We start from the raw sequence: 15551 nt of genomic DNA on the forward strand, positions 1-15551 counted from the left end.
TATACAGGTTAGAATTGTTTCCAAAAGCAAATTAATAATGACGTCATTGCCTAAAATGTGGTTATTAAATGAGATGAAATCAACATTTAGATATTCTTAATAAACTAAAAGCACATTTCTAATCTTATCAATCGATCATGTAAATTTCATTGAGATGAATTAGAAGTATAATAATTAAAGATGAATTTTATTAACAGGGTTGTTGATTTTCTATGAAGGGTTCCATTATACTAGCACCCAGTGGAAGTACCAAATACAATAGAATTTTTTTCATTTTCAAGTGTTTAAATGTTCTATTGTTAAGTTGAAGAGTCTGAAACTAAAACTGTACTCAGAATGGTTGATGCAGGAGAGTTGACATTTCAGGTGCAAGCCCTTCTTTCCTGATGAATATCTGAAGCTAAGAATATCTAGCATTAGATAGAAAAATTAATTCACTGTAAACTTAACTTCTGCCAATATTTCTTATTATGCCAACACCAGTAGATACTAATCTTCTATTCAAATATGAGGCTTTTTTAAAAAATAAGGCATAGAAGCCACTTTAAGTAATTCAGATATTTGGAAAGTATGCCATTGGTTCTGTAACTAAAGAGTAGTAAAGGTATGGAATGCTTTGCCTACATCGGTAGTAGATTCGCCAGGTTTAAGTGCATTTAAGTCGTCATTGGACAGGCAAATGGACGTACATGAAATAATGTAGGTGGGATGGGCTTCAGATTAGTATGACAGGGAGGCGCAATATTGAGGGCTGAAGGGCCTGTACTGCGCTGTAATGTTCTATGTTCTATCAGCTTATGGTTCCCCATGTATAATTATTTCCCTGACGCAAATTTTCCCCGATCCAATTTATGACATTATCAGAGGATTAAATGAGAATTATTGATGTAAACCCTATTTAATTATTTGGAGGACTAAAGTTTTAAAGGTTTGCAAAAAATGGATTTATTTCAAGTTTTGTGGGAATACATGGAATGTTTTCTTTTAAAAGGTCATTGAAAGCTCATTATGGGCAATGGAGAGATTTTTCAACAAGGCTTCTTTTTAATCATATGATGGATGATAGGACTTTGCTTTAAACAACCCTGGAGGCTGCCTTAAGTAGTGATTGACTTGGAAAGGTTCTTGTTTCATGTGGCTCAAGTAGAGGAAAACTTGCAAAAAACAAGCTGAGCTGGAAGAAAAGCTGTCTAAGAACTAAGTGCCCAGCTGATTTCTCCCATTTCTGAAAAGAAAACTCTCCTGTTGATTTCAGGATGAAACTGATTTGTTCTTTTGAATGTGTAATGCAACAACATCTCAAGTTTATTTTTCCTGAGCAATTGTGGTCTGTGTAGTGAACTGATCTGGAACATTCTGCGCATTATTCTTTTTCCTTCAAGAATAATCCATTGGCCAAAGTAACTTTTTTTCAGAAAACCAATCTCTACCAATAAATCTTTCTAAAATCTTGTGTGTGTGTATATATACACACCAATTGTTGCATCTTCATTGAATAAGTTAGTTTTGATAATAAAACCAATAGGTCTTTATTATGATACAGGTTGTTCTGCTATAACGTGCATTTCGTTGAAGTTAATTCGCGAAAATGCAATTGACAAATTGGGGACATTGTTTCTAAAGTGTGAACTTTTAAAACATGCATTGGCTGTAGTGTGATTACATTGTCAATACTTTAAGCACTGTTTTTAAAGTATAAGTTTTTTTAAATAATGTGGGGCTGCACAAGAACACAACCATCACACTATAGAAGAATTACCTGTAGATAAATTTTGCTGCTTAAAACATGATGCAGATGAAGAATTTAATTAGTAATCCTGGTAACTGGAAAAAGTATTAATATTTGATGTTGTGACCCACGCATCAGTGGGGCTAGAATAATGATGCATCCTTCCAGCCCTGGTCAGAACAACAGATGCAATGTATCTCTAACCTTGGACAAGAGTAGTCCAGTAAAATTGTTTCCGTTTAAGTGTTCTCCTCAAAATATTTTTACAGTTATACAAATGTCCATCAAACAAGCATAAATTACAAGCAAGAAAATGTGTACCACCATATTAAAGAATGTGCATATTTAATCTGCAGTAAACCCTCTGACAGAGCATTAACTGTGGGAGACTCAATTACAAATCTGTAATTGTAAGAATATCCCACTTCAAGAACCATTTGGTTTTGGTTTAGAAGTGTAAAAGTGCAATATATCTTTTTAAAACTAGTATATTGCTCAAATCCTCCTGCTCCAAATGTATGTCCTCCTCCAATCTTGCACTATTTTTCCTTCGGGTGAAGGCTGTAAGTTCTTAATGTTCCCCTGTTTATCCTCTTTATTTTTCTCAAACTAGAGCATATTTATCTCTTTGACATCCACTATTTTTTTTCTCGATTCAATTATTCTCCATTGTACTTCCTAGCTATCCATTATCTGCTGTATAATCAGACTGCAAAGGTCATGAGTGGAAGCCAGTGAGGTGGTATCTTTAATAATTAACAAAGATAGGAAGGCAGCAAAAGGAAAAAAATCCTTATTATTTATTTTTGCATTAAGTCTGCTGAGAAAATTATTCCATATTTAGTCTCTTCTTATCAATGTGTGACAATAACGAGATTTGGACAGACATGAAGGGGATATGATTGAGTGTAGTTCAAACTGCCAGCTTGCAGGTCTGTCATAAACGATGTGGAACTGGCTCTACACCAAAAGAATAAGGCTAGATGATTAAGAAAACAAAATCGCTAATTACATTTTCAAATGCAGTAATTTGCTGAGGATAAAATATCCATCAAAAGCAGCTGAAAGTGCAGGAGTTAGAAAGGAAACATTGTGTGACCTCCTGACCTCGTCTTTCTTTACCAACTTCCTGCATCGTTACATGTTGAAGCCAGATGTTGGCAAGAAAAATATTCCGGTCACCAAGAGAAGTTTTAATGTGCACGTAATGTTAATTTAATCAAATTTCATCTTACATATTTCAGCTTTGATATTTTCTATCATTCCTGTTACCATTTATAAAGAGGGGAAAAACTTAAGTGAACTGGGAAGATTTTTATCTCTGTAATTTTTGTGATGTTTAAAAATGCTATGCAAAATTAATAAGAACAAAAAAAATTGCAAAAAATTGTGAGCACCTAATCTAGATTTAAACATAACTATAGAGCTTAATGAAAATGAGTGAAAAATAAGTCTTCAAAAATTCCTTTTCAGCAAATTATTGGAAAACAACTTGAGAGAAAGGAAAAACAATTATCAAGTTTTAAAGCTCTGGTGTAATCAATTGTTCAAAACGTGTGGCTCAATAACTCATCTCTCCATGTCAATACCAGATTATCAAATTTACAGTGAGTGGATACAGGAACCCAGGATACAGAGTTACATCTAGCAGCCTGACACAATTTAATTAGGAAAATGTACTCTGATCATTCCTCATTTCATTAAGCCTTTAAATGAGAAGTACAAATTAGCAAATGCATTCATATCCTGCCATCTAGTTGTATTTTCAGAAACATGAAATATCGGAGCAACAAACCTTGATTTCTCAGCTCTGGCAAAGGTCATCACTGACGCTTTTGAGGACATAATGTCAAGAAAGCATATGGTGTTTTGGCTTTCATTAACAGGGGGATTGAGTTTAAGAGTCATGAGATCTTGTTGCAGCTCTATAAAACTTTGGTTAGACCGCACTTGGAATACTGCGTCCAGTTCTGGTCGCCCTATTATAAGAAAAATGTGGATGCTTTGGAGCGGGTTCAGAGGAGGTTTACCAGGATGCTGCCTGGACTGGAGGGCTTATTTTATAAGGAGAGGTTGACTGAGCTTGGACTTTTTTCATTGGAGAAAAGGAGGAGAAGAGGGGACCTAATTGAGGTATACAAGTTAATGAGAGGCATAGATAGAGTAGATAGCCAGAGACTATTTCCCAGGGCAGAAATGACTAACACGAGGGGTCATAGTTTTAAGCTGGTTGGAGGAAAGTATAGAGGGGATGTCAGAGGTGGGTTCTTTACACAGAGAGTTGTGAGAGCATGGAATGCATTGCCAGCAGCAGTTGTGGAGGCAGGATCATTGGGGACATTTAAGAGACTCATCAACATACATATGGTCACAGAAATTTGAGGGTGCATACATGAGGATCAGTGGTCGGCAAAACATCGTGGGCTGAAGTGCCTGTTCTGTGCTGTAGTGTTCTATGTTCTAACACTTAGAGTTGAGGGAAGACGCCATTGTTTGAATGCTGTTTTTCAGTTAAAGTTTAAACTGAGACCTCTTCGGATGGGCAAGTAGTTGCCATTCATTATGTGAAGAGCCAACAGTAATTGGTTATTGGGCTGATGAGTACTGATCCCTCAACCAGCATCACTAAAAATATAAAGCAGCAATCTACATTGTTGCTGCTCATGGATCTTTCTTGTTTGCAAACTGACTACTTCATTTGCCTCCAAAATAATATGGCTACATTTCAAAAGTAATCTATTGGTTTTAATGGACATTAGAAGGCAGCTCACCACCGCCCTCTCAACGCAACTAGGGATGGGCAATAAATGTTGAGCAGCCAGCAACGCCCAAATCCCATGAATGAATTTTTAAAATCCTGAGCATGTGACAGATGCTATGTAAATAAAATTAATTCTTCTTTTCTCTCAAAACTTCTTACAGTCTGTGAACACATAAGACAAATAAGGGAGGAGTGGTGAGAGTAATGATTGTTGAGATCAAGTGATAAGCAATATTTGTGTCCCACCAGAACCAGACAATATTCATCTCTGAATGAGAAAAGGTCCAAACACACTCAGTGATCTTCAACAGCACAGCCATCAGTTAATCCCCAACTATCAACATTGCACAAGTCACCTTTGACCAGCAGCTTAACAAAACATCAATGATCTTCTGGATTCTGGGAAAGCTAACAATTGTTATTTTCTTACATTTTTGTACCTGTTCAATTGTGAAAGCACAGAGCTTGGTTATCCTGCTGAATTGTGATCTTCTTTATCTGTGAACAGTAAGTTGACAGTACACAGGCTGGAAGACACTTGTTGCATTACATTGAAGGGCACTGTTTAACAGCCATTAACAATGTGGTATGAATAATACTTGTTTTGTGGAGGATTTCCAAAAAAGATGCCTCAATTTGTCAATATCTCCCCATAACCCTCAACTTCATCAGGTAAACCTCTGGTTGAGTTAGGTTGTGTGATTCAAACAACCTGCTGTATGGCACAGGAGTGGCACTAACAGAATGCCATTCATACCACCTAATACCACAGCCAGCCTTTTCCAGCTTTTTTTGATCTTTATCCTTCAAGGCAAGTGTGAATAGAATATTAAAAGTGCTTAAAAAACTAGAATGGCCAAAGCAACTCTTCCCTTTGGACAAAAGCTGACATTTTGCACCATTATCACTCCATCAATCACAGTGTAAAGTTGCTAAAACATGCTATGTGTCACAGTTTTATCAGTCTCCAATCTACTTGTTTAATTGCCCTGGTTAAATAACTTGAGTTTAATAGTACTACTGGTTCACATTCTTCATTCAGAATTTTTTGAGGTTGGGAATTTATTCAGGGATACTCCAGGACCATCCCATATCTTCACCGGATGCATTGGAAACCACATTCACACATGTGATTGACTTTCCCACCATTGTTGAGGTGAAATTATGCGATAGTAATAAGAGCAACACTGAGGAAATATCAAAGAAGAATCTCAGAAAGTGGTTAATGTGCGAACACTACAATGCACTAACATTTCTAGCCACTGTTAGAAATTTAATGCCAATGAAAAGTTTAATGCTGGGAACAATTTCTATGATCTTCCATTCTCCCACTAAGGTGCTCATGTATCAAATTTTAGAAATTTTTTTGAATATAGCAATGTAATGATACACAAAATATTGACAAGAAAAGGATGTAAAATACATTAAGCTTTGTAAGAAACCACACACAATATACATAATCATGGGCATCTTTGCTTGTTTATGGGGTAGGGGTATTGTTGGCTAAGCCAGTGTTTATTGTCCAGTTCTAATGGCCCTTGAAAAGATGCTGTTCTGCTTGAACTGCTGCTGTCATTTGATTTAAGTACACCCACAGTGCCGCCTGCATGTTCCAGGATTTTCACTTTGCTACAGAAAGGTAATGATGAGATAGCACCAAACAGGGTGTTGTGTGATTTGAAAGGAAAATTGTAGATGTTGGCTTTCAGTGCATTTGTTGTCCTTGTTCTTCAGGGTGGTAGAGGCAGCAAATTTGGAAGATCCAGTTGAAGGAGACTTGATGAGCTGCCACAGCGCATTTTGTATAAATTACATACTGCTGCCAATGTGTATTATGATGGAGGAAATGAATGTTTAAGGTCATGGATAGGGTACCACTGAAAGGGGCTTCTTTGTCTTGGATGATACCCAGCTTCTTGGAGTGGCATTTGTCCAGGCAAGTGGTGCGTATTCCAACATTGTGCTGACAGGTGTATTATAGATGGTGGATAGGGTCTGGGGAATAAATTACTCACTGTAAAACTCTCAGACTCTGAGTCATTCTTGTAGCCACATAATTTATACGGCTGACTGGTCAATGGTAATCTTTAGGATTAAAATTGACTAGCTAGATAAATCTGGGTGAATTGAACATCAACAACTAAATACATTTTCAAAGAGAAAAGCTCATTGAAATATCTTGCTTTACTTCACATTTTTGAGTGAACAACGGATAGAAAGTAAAAGCAAATTCTATTAAATTCACTGCTGTTCACATCCTCAGGGCACCTCAGGGCCAGCTCATTCCTGCTCCTGTTGGTTCCAAAGAATTTCTTCAATGAACATCAGTCCTGTTGCTCATCAGAAATGTTTCTAATTCTTCTTTTAAAAAATTACATACTATTTTTGATGGCAATGTATTCCAGCAATCAGTTATGTGAAAACACACTGACCAACTAAAATATTGTTAAATTTGTATTCTCTTGCCTTGTGCTTAAAATAAATGCTTCCATTGATATTATTTTTATTCATTTGTGGGATGTGGCTAATGCTGATTGGGCCAGCATCTATTGACCATCCCTAGTTGCCCTTGGGAAGGTGGTAGGCATGTTCTCATGCAAACTCCAGCAGAATATGCAAACTCCACACAAATGGGTGGAATCAAAAGTAGGCCTCTGGCGCTGTGAAGCAGCAATGCTAACCATTGAGCAACCACACCGCCTTCATTATCAATAGCTTTCAGAATTTTAAAGCCTGAATTTATGTTTTTAATCTTCTTTTATTTTAAGATTTTTACTTGAGCTCTCAGATGTGTGAATGTCCTTTGAAGATGGGTGGTTCCAAACAGCATGTATAATACTAGGGTTCATCAGCCATGAAAGAATGGGACATTTGGAGTGGGTACAATAAATGATATTAGTGGATGTGCAGGTAAAACTTTGATGGATGTGGAAGGCTCCTTTAGGGCCTTGGATAGAGGTGAGTGAGGAGGTGTGGGCACAGGTTTTACAGTTCCTGCGGTGGCAGGGGAAAGTGCCAGGACTGGAGGGTGGGTTGTAGGGGGGCGTGGACCTGACCAGGTAGTCACAGAGGGAACGGTCTTTGTGGAAGGTGGAAAGGGGTGGGGAGGGAAATATATCCCTGGTGGTGGGGTCTGTTTGGAGGTGGCAGAAATGTCGGTGGATGATTTGGTTTATGCGAAGGTTGGTAGGGTGGAAGGTGAGCACCAGGGGCGTTCTGTCCTTGTTACGGTTGGAGGGGTGGGGTCTGAGGTGCGGGATGTGGACGAGATGCGTTGGAGGGCATCTTTAACCACGTGGGAAGGGAAATTGCGGTCTCTAAAGAAGGAGGCCATCTGGTGTGTTCTGTGGTGGAACTGGTCCTCCTGGGAGCAGATACGGCAGAGGCGGAGTAATTGGGAATACAGGATGGCATTTTTGCAAGAGGTAGTGTGGGAAGAGGTGTAATCCAGATAGCTGTGGGAGTCGGTGGGTTTTTAAAAAATGTCAGTGTCAAGTCGGTCGTCATTAATGGAGATGGAGAGGTCCGGGAAGGGGAGGGAGGTGTCAGAGATAGTCCAGGAAAATTTAAGGCCAGGGTGGAATGTGTTGGTGAAGTTGATGAATTGCTCAACCTCCTCGCGGGAGCACGAGGTGGCGCCAATGGGCACACGTATGGGCCCCAGCTATGCCTGTCTCTTTGTTGGCTACGTAGAGCAGTTGATCTTCCGTAATTACACCGGCAGCACTCTCCACCTCTTCCTCCACTGCATTGATAACTGCATTGGCAGTCATTGACTACCTGGTCAGGTCCATATCCCCCTACAACCCACCCTCCAATCCTGGCACTTTCCCCTGCCACCGCAGGAACAGTAAAACCTGTGCCCACAGCTCCTCCCTCACCTCTATCCAAGGCCCTAAAGGAGCCTTCCACATCCATCAAAGTTTTACTTGCACATCCACTAATATCATTTATTGTATCCGTTGCTCCCGATGCGGTCTCCTCTACATTGGGGAGACTGGGCGCCTCCTAGCAAAGTGCTTTAGGGAACATCTCCAGGACACCCGCACCAATCAACCACACTGTCCTGTGGCACAACATTTCAACTCCCCCTCCCACTCTGCCGAGGACATGGAGGTCCTGGGCCTCCTTCACCGCTGCTCCCTCAAAACCAGATGCCTAGAGGAAGAACGCCTCATCTTCCACCTCGGAACACTTCATCCCCAGGGCATCAATGTGGATTTCAACAGTTTCCTCATTTCCCCTTCCCCCACCTCACCCTAGTTCTAAACTTCCAGCTCAGTAACTGTCCCCATGACTTGTCCGGACCTGTCCTACCTGCCTATCTCCTTTTCCACCTATCCACTCCACCCTCTCCTCCCTGACCTATCACCTTCATCCCCCCCCCCCCCACGCACCCATTGTACTCTATGCTACTCTCTCCCCACCCCCACCCTCCTCTAGCTTATCTCTCCACGCTTCAGGCTCACTGCCTTTATTCCTGATGAAGGGCTTTTGCCTGAAATGTCGATTTCGAAGCTACCTCGATGCTGCTTGAACTGCTGTGCTCTTCCAGCACCACTAATCCAGAATCTGGTTTCCAGCATCTGCAGTCATTGTTTTTACCTCTGCTGCTTCCGGTTGTCAGTTTCAGCTGTCCTCTGTAGTGGCCGGTATATTGGGTCCAGGTCGATGTGTTTGTTGATAGAATCTGTGGATGAGTGCCGTGCCTCTAGGAATTCCCTGGCTCAACAGAGAACATCCACAGATTCTATCAACAAACACATCAACCTGGACCCAATATACCGGCCACTGCAGCAGACAGCTGGAACTGACAACCGAAGCGGCAGAGACAAACCACTGTAAATGCCGGAGAAAACATCACAGAAGTGCTTCACAGGAGGCTCCCAAGCACTGAGGATGTCACCTAGACAGGGGACGAAATGTTTGCAACACAAATTCCCAGGTCGGTGAACAGAACCACAACATTATTTCAGGTTTGCAGGAGTGTGTGGGTCATAACAGGTATGTTGGGGAAGAGGGATCTTGTCTCTAGGCCAAGCTGGGGGCATGTTCAGGATTGAAGTCAGGTCTGGAGCTGGGGCTGGAATTTGAGGCTGGTTCAGGTGTGACAAGATAGGGGCAACAAGAGCTGTCTTCAGAACAGTTCTGATGAAGAATCTCTGAACCCAAAAGGTTGACACTCCTTTCATTCCACAGTTGCTGCCATACTGCTGAGTTTCTCCAGCAATTTCTCTTTTTGTTTCAGACTTCTGGCATCTGAAGGTGTTGGTTTTATTATTACCTCTTCTGATATTCCACCTTACCAACTGTACTTGAATAACCTGAGATTTCACATGAACTTTCATTGACTCATATACCTCATATACCTGAGAATAGCCAAGATACTTAACTACTGTGTGCTCTGCGAGCATCTGGAACACACTCACTTTTGTTGTGACCTTATTAGGTGCTTTTGTTAATAATACTTAATCGTATGTTTTGTATAAAACTGAACAATATATAATCACTATAAGTGGATTTTGCCAGACATCCTAAAGACTGCTTAAATTGATCCCTCAAAAATTGTAACGTTGTGAACTAATATCAGAATCCTCTTATATAAGCACTGACCAGCAAGCATCATTTCTGATGTTGGGCTTATGCCCAAACATCAATTCTCCTGCTCCACGGATGCTGCCTGACCTGCTATGCTTTTCCAGCGACATACTCCCAACTCTGATCTCCAGCATCTGCGTCTTCACTTTCTCCTAATCCTCGAATATAGCTTGGATGTATTGACTTATCACTTATAAATTTGATTACAGGAAAGGAAAAAGAGCTAAATTTACCGACTTAATGACACATGAACATATATTATAGCTGAGTGGATAAGAATACATGATTCAATTACAAGCAATATATTAAAATAACAATTTTTTGTTGATACAATGATGCCAGAATTATCCTTTGATTTTAATGTTTGTAATGAGCTACAGGTGTAAATGTTTAAAAATGGAGTATCCCTTTTCAATGCTGTTCTCAATGCTGTAACTCAGTAGATAGATGTTACATCTGTAAAATGAGACCAGCCCACAGATTTATTAAAATCACTCTTTGATTATGATGGGTTAATAGTGTATTGAGTGAATAAGTACTGAAGCAATTGCTGCACAAATGAACAAAATCCTTTAGCTTTGACAAGGTTAAGGCAACCTACAGAGTATGAACACAAAGTTTTCTTTTCTTCACATGTATGTGTTTTGTTTTACAGTGGTTTATGTTTTATCTTTTCCTTGTTTATCATCTTTGTGAGCTCCAAAAACATGTCCCTGCTTTAGAACCATGACGGACTGATCTTCTTCTTGATCATTATCTCCAGGCCCAGCCCTTGATGGATCTGTATTTTGAACTTAAACCACAATATCTTCAGTACTATATCTGTTCCATCCTCAGATCCCATAAATAGGATCTGATACCATTTACAATCACAGGTATCATGTTTCTGGAGTACTTAATAATGATTAACACATTTATATGCTATTACATTTTGATACTGATACCCTGAATGACAAAGATGGTGAAAACAATATAACAAAAGTCAATAAATCTGTATTTTGAGTAAGGCAAAAAGAATGGTTCCAATCTGGAAACCAACAAATGCTTTGTCACCAAGACCTGTTCCTCACCTCTCCTCCAAGCGCTCTGGGGAATGTTCAGTGTAGTTGCTGTTTCCAATGAAATTCCGGATTTCTGTAAAGTAGGAATCTTCCTTGTCATCCAAAATGGCACTGCTGCTATCTATTTCGGAATGAGGTGACGATGTCGCAGTACCTGTTGAAAATTGACAAGTTGAAATTTTTAAGTTTTTAACAGGGATGCTGTCACTTAAAGGAGAGGGAAACTGTATAATCATTTTTTAAAAAAATATACAGAATTGTTTTAGTCCAGTGGTTACTTTGGGAAAAGTTGAAAAGTTAAAATTACAGAATTTCTCAGCAAAAGCATAGGTTAACAGGTTTCCCATCCCATTGAAATGATCAAACAGCTCCATCAAGTAAAGATTTCGACTTGAAAAGAATCTCCCATCATCAATGCTTATCTGTGCAACTTCATAATGTGAGGAATCTGAGCAATTTCCTTCAGGCTTCACCTGTTGCTTGATCATAACTTGTTGGGTGCTTGGTAGAAATGTAACTTTCATGTGCGAAGGAGGTAGGAGGTAGCTAAACGTTCCACTTATGTGAAAACAACAAATACTGGAGATTGGAGTGGTTAAGACAGCATCTGTGGAGAGAGAGAGAGCAAGCTAACATTTCAAGTCTAGATGACTCTTCATCAGAGCCACTGATGTGACACTGGTGGAACAGCAGAAGGTCAAAGGATACTCATCCCCAAATCATCCCCAATGCTGGTGTATGCAGCGCAAGAAGAAGATCACACAGAACTGGTGATGTTGAAATATGAAGGTACTGAAATTATGCAGTGAGATATTAATTCAAAGTTTAAAACTATTCATCCAAAATTGACCTTGCAGCTACTTCTGGAAGGAGGCATTAACACATTTATCATGAATAGTTTAAGAGCTTGACTAACATTTGGTGTGTGATTATGAAGTGTGGAAACACTAATGGATTTGGGGGGCAGCAATTTCACTTGCTGGCTATTAATTGCAAAGAAAAACAGGGACTCTGTTGTTGTATTTGGGAAGAGGAATTTGACCCTGCAAGCTGATGTACAAAGTGATTCATTCACCGATGCTATGAATTGCCACAAATTGCACATGAAGTTCATAAGCAAAGTTAAAATCAAAAGAATGAACAGAAACAAAAATGTTGTACACTGGCTTGGAGTCTTGAAGCAGATGTTTGGAAGAGGGCTGTTCTTGTCTGCTCCAAGTATGGAACATGCCTTTGATATGGTAACAATAGTTCCTTTAGGATTTGTTCAGCATTAACCACAATGCTGTGAGAGTCCAGTATATTTCTCTCTTCCTTTAGTATTTGGGCTTTCATCATTGATAGTGTTTCACTGACAAGCATTTCCCCTGTTTACCACTATTAAGAAATGTCTGGCCAGAAAAGACCAGCTGATAGTATTCTTGTCCAACACCTATTTTCACTGGACTAAAATGACATTTTATACTGGCTAGGGTCCAGTTATACCATGTCAGTGTAATACACTGGTTACAGGACCTGTTGTGCCAAAATAAGTTGTTATGATCATCCTATTTCTTGTAGAACATCTATGTTCAATTATAAATAGAAGAATGATTATGTTGGCTGTTTCTTGAGTGAAATAATGTTTTGACTTGACAAATACAGACATATAATGGACATGGGCAGCACTGACCGAATGACAATTACAGTGTGCCGTCGTTAAATACTTTTCAGGTAAATAGCAGGAGACCTTGGCAGCCATGTTGAGCTATGCAACTGGACTTCAGTGTTGCAGATACTTCATTACAGGAACTTAGAATTAATTAGGGGGAGGGTATGTTAATCCAGCCCAACAGGAAAGAAAAAGGCACTGAGGCCTTCAAAATAGAGTGTCTAAATTTGCTGCCCCATTTTGACCACAGTATTACCAACTGCCCTAGGAATCCCTCACGGTCTTTAACTGCTGCTCAGGACACTCTTCAGATTAACTCGAGCCTGTAAAAAAAATCAAGACTGAATGGGGACATTTTTATCAGCAGATGAAAGTATAATTGACCCTGTCGGGATATTAAAGAGTATCTCCAAGGAAACTGTCAAATTCCATGTGAAGAATCAGAAGGAATGCTCCCTGTCCCCTATGAAAAATTTGCCCCACAGTCCCCCATAAGATTTGCCCATACTCTCCTTCCTCCACACCGACATGAGTGGTGGTAGGCTGAGAGACAATAATAACAATAGGAAGGATGAGGAAGATGGTAAAGAGAGTTCTACTCTAAATGATTAACCTTCAAATCACTTCAATTATTAGATAGGATATAACAGGAAGTGGGTAGACGTTGGAGACTTTATGGCTAGATTTAAGAAATCAAAAAGCATTCAAGCTTGTTCTGGGAGTTGTACTTAGGACCTTGCTAGTATTGTGTTGTGTCAGACTGTACAAATACAGAGATTTAAAAATGTGGCAAAGGCAAAAGTGGTTTTAAATGCAAGAAGTTAACTTTCAAATAGATTAGAATTAACAGACTTGTATATATCAGAAAGGCAGTAAACTTCTTGAATACGCCAAGGATTAGCTTTCTGCAGCAATATTTTCTAGGACCAAGGAAGGGGCAGACACAGTATAAGATGTGGCAAAGTGTAATGAATCAGATTTAGTTCACAGCCAGAATTTAAATAATCAATGATTATAACATGATTACATTCAAAATTGTGATTGAAAAAGAGAAATGTGAAAGAATAACTAAGATTCTTGGTGAGGCTGAGTTTAATGGGATAACATAAGGTAAGGACTGTCCATGTAAACTGGGAAAATCCATTAATGTGTAAAATGACAGAAGTTAAGTGGGAGGCATTCAAAATGTAATGTGAGACAGTTTTAGTTTATTCCCTGAAAGGCAAGAGTCTTGCTTGCCAATTAAAAAAAAGTTGGAAAAAACATAAAACTAAAGAAAAAGCAAACAACTTTCATCAAAAAGCACAGATTCTGGTAAATGGGAAATATACGAAGAATAGCAAAGGGTGATGGCAAGAGATACAAAAATGGGAGACAAGAAGAAACTGGAAAGGGATATCAAAACCAACACGGAAACATTTTATAATTACTTCATAGAATCCCTACAGTGTGGTAGCAGGCCATTCAGCCCAGTGACCCTCAAAAAAGCATTGAACCTTGGTCCACACCCTACGGTATCCTTCTAACTCTGCATTTCCCATGACTAACCCACCTAGCTTGCACATCCCTGGACACTATGGGCAATTTAGCATGGCCAATCCACCCTAACCTGTACATCTTTGGACTGTGGGAGGAAACCAAAGCACCCAGCAGAAACCCACACATACAGAAATCAAACCGAGGCCCCTGGTGCTATGAGGCAGCAGTGCTAACCATTGAGCCATCATGCCACTGAAGATGCTTGCAAATCTTCAAACTTGCATTCTGCACCTATGTGTCAGGCTCCCCCATCATTGAGGAGGAGGGATGTCTATGGCAGGACTGCAGAGTTTGGATCTGATCCATTGGTTGTGGGATCACCTGGCTTTGTTTATTATTTGCTATTTATGCTGTTTGGCATTTAAGTAGTCCTGTTTTGTAGCTTCACCAGGTGGATTTCATTTTTAGGTATGGTGAGAGATCAGAGTCAAGATTAGAGTGATGCTGGAAAAGCACAGATCAGGCAGCATCTGAGGAGCAGGAAAATCGACGTTTCATCCTGATGAAGGGCTCCTGCTCAAAACATTGATTTTCCTGCTCCTCGGATGCTGCCCGTCCTGCTGTGCTTTTCCAGCACCACTCTAATCTTGACTTCATTTTTAGGTATGCCTGGTGCTGCTCCTGGCATGCCTGCCTGCCCTCTCCATTAAACTAGAGTGGACCCCCTAGCTTGATAACAACAGTACAATGGGACTATGCCAGGCTTGAGGTTCCAGTTCATGGTTAATTACAAGTCTGCTACTGCTGATGTCCCATACCATCTCATAACTAGTTTTGAATTGCTAGATCCATCTGAAATCTATCACATTCAGCATGGTCATAACATTTTGCAAAACATCCTTACGGTGAAGATGTGACTTCACCTTCATAAAGGCTTTGCCTTGATCATTCATTTAATACAGTCATATACAAAATGCATGCACTGAGGCAGATTTGAGAAGTGAGGCTAAGTACTTCTTTCCCTCTTGCTGGTTCCCTTCCTACCTGCTACAGGGCCAATCTTACAGCTGTATCCTTTTGGACTCAGCCAACTTGACCAGTAGCTGAACCACTCTTGACAATAGACATTGAGATACCCTATTCAGAGTACATTCAGTGTTCTTGCCACACTCAATGCTTGCTCCAAATTGTGTTCAAATGGAAGAGAACTCACTAAAGGTGAAGAGAGAAATGTGGATCTATTCAAAACTGAGAATCATAAAATCATTAAAA

General features: G+C 39.8%; 1 protein-coding gene across 13 annotated transcripts in view; it reads right to left on the reverse strand.

The window, feature by feature from the left end:
- The window catches only part of mecom (MDS1 and EVI1 complex locus), a 1146298-nt gene that overhangs the window by 26699 nt on the left and 1104048 nt on the right, over nt 1-15551 (reverse strand). For all 13 annotated transcript variants that reach the window (XM_072571879.1, XM_072571878.1, XM_072571874.1 and 10 more), the window contains one exon: nt 11159-11303. In XM_072571879.1, coding sequence (XP_072427980.1) covers nt 11159-11303 — 145 coding nt within the window. The remainder of the gene's footprint in view (nt 1-11158; nt 11304-15551) is intronic.

The sequence above is a fragment of the Chiloscyllium punctatum genome, chromosome 6, assembly GCF_047496795.1.
Source record: "Chiloscyllium punctatum isolate Juve2018m chromosome 6, sChiPun1.3, whole genome shotgun sequence".
Taxonomy (NCBI): Eukaryota; Metazoa; Chordata; class Chondrichthyes; order Orectolobiformes; family Hemiscylliidae; genus Chiloscyllium; species Chiloscyllium punctatum.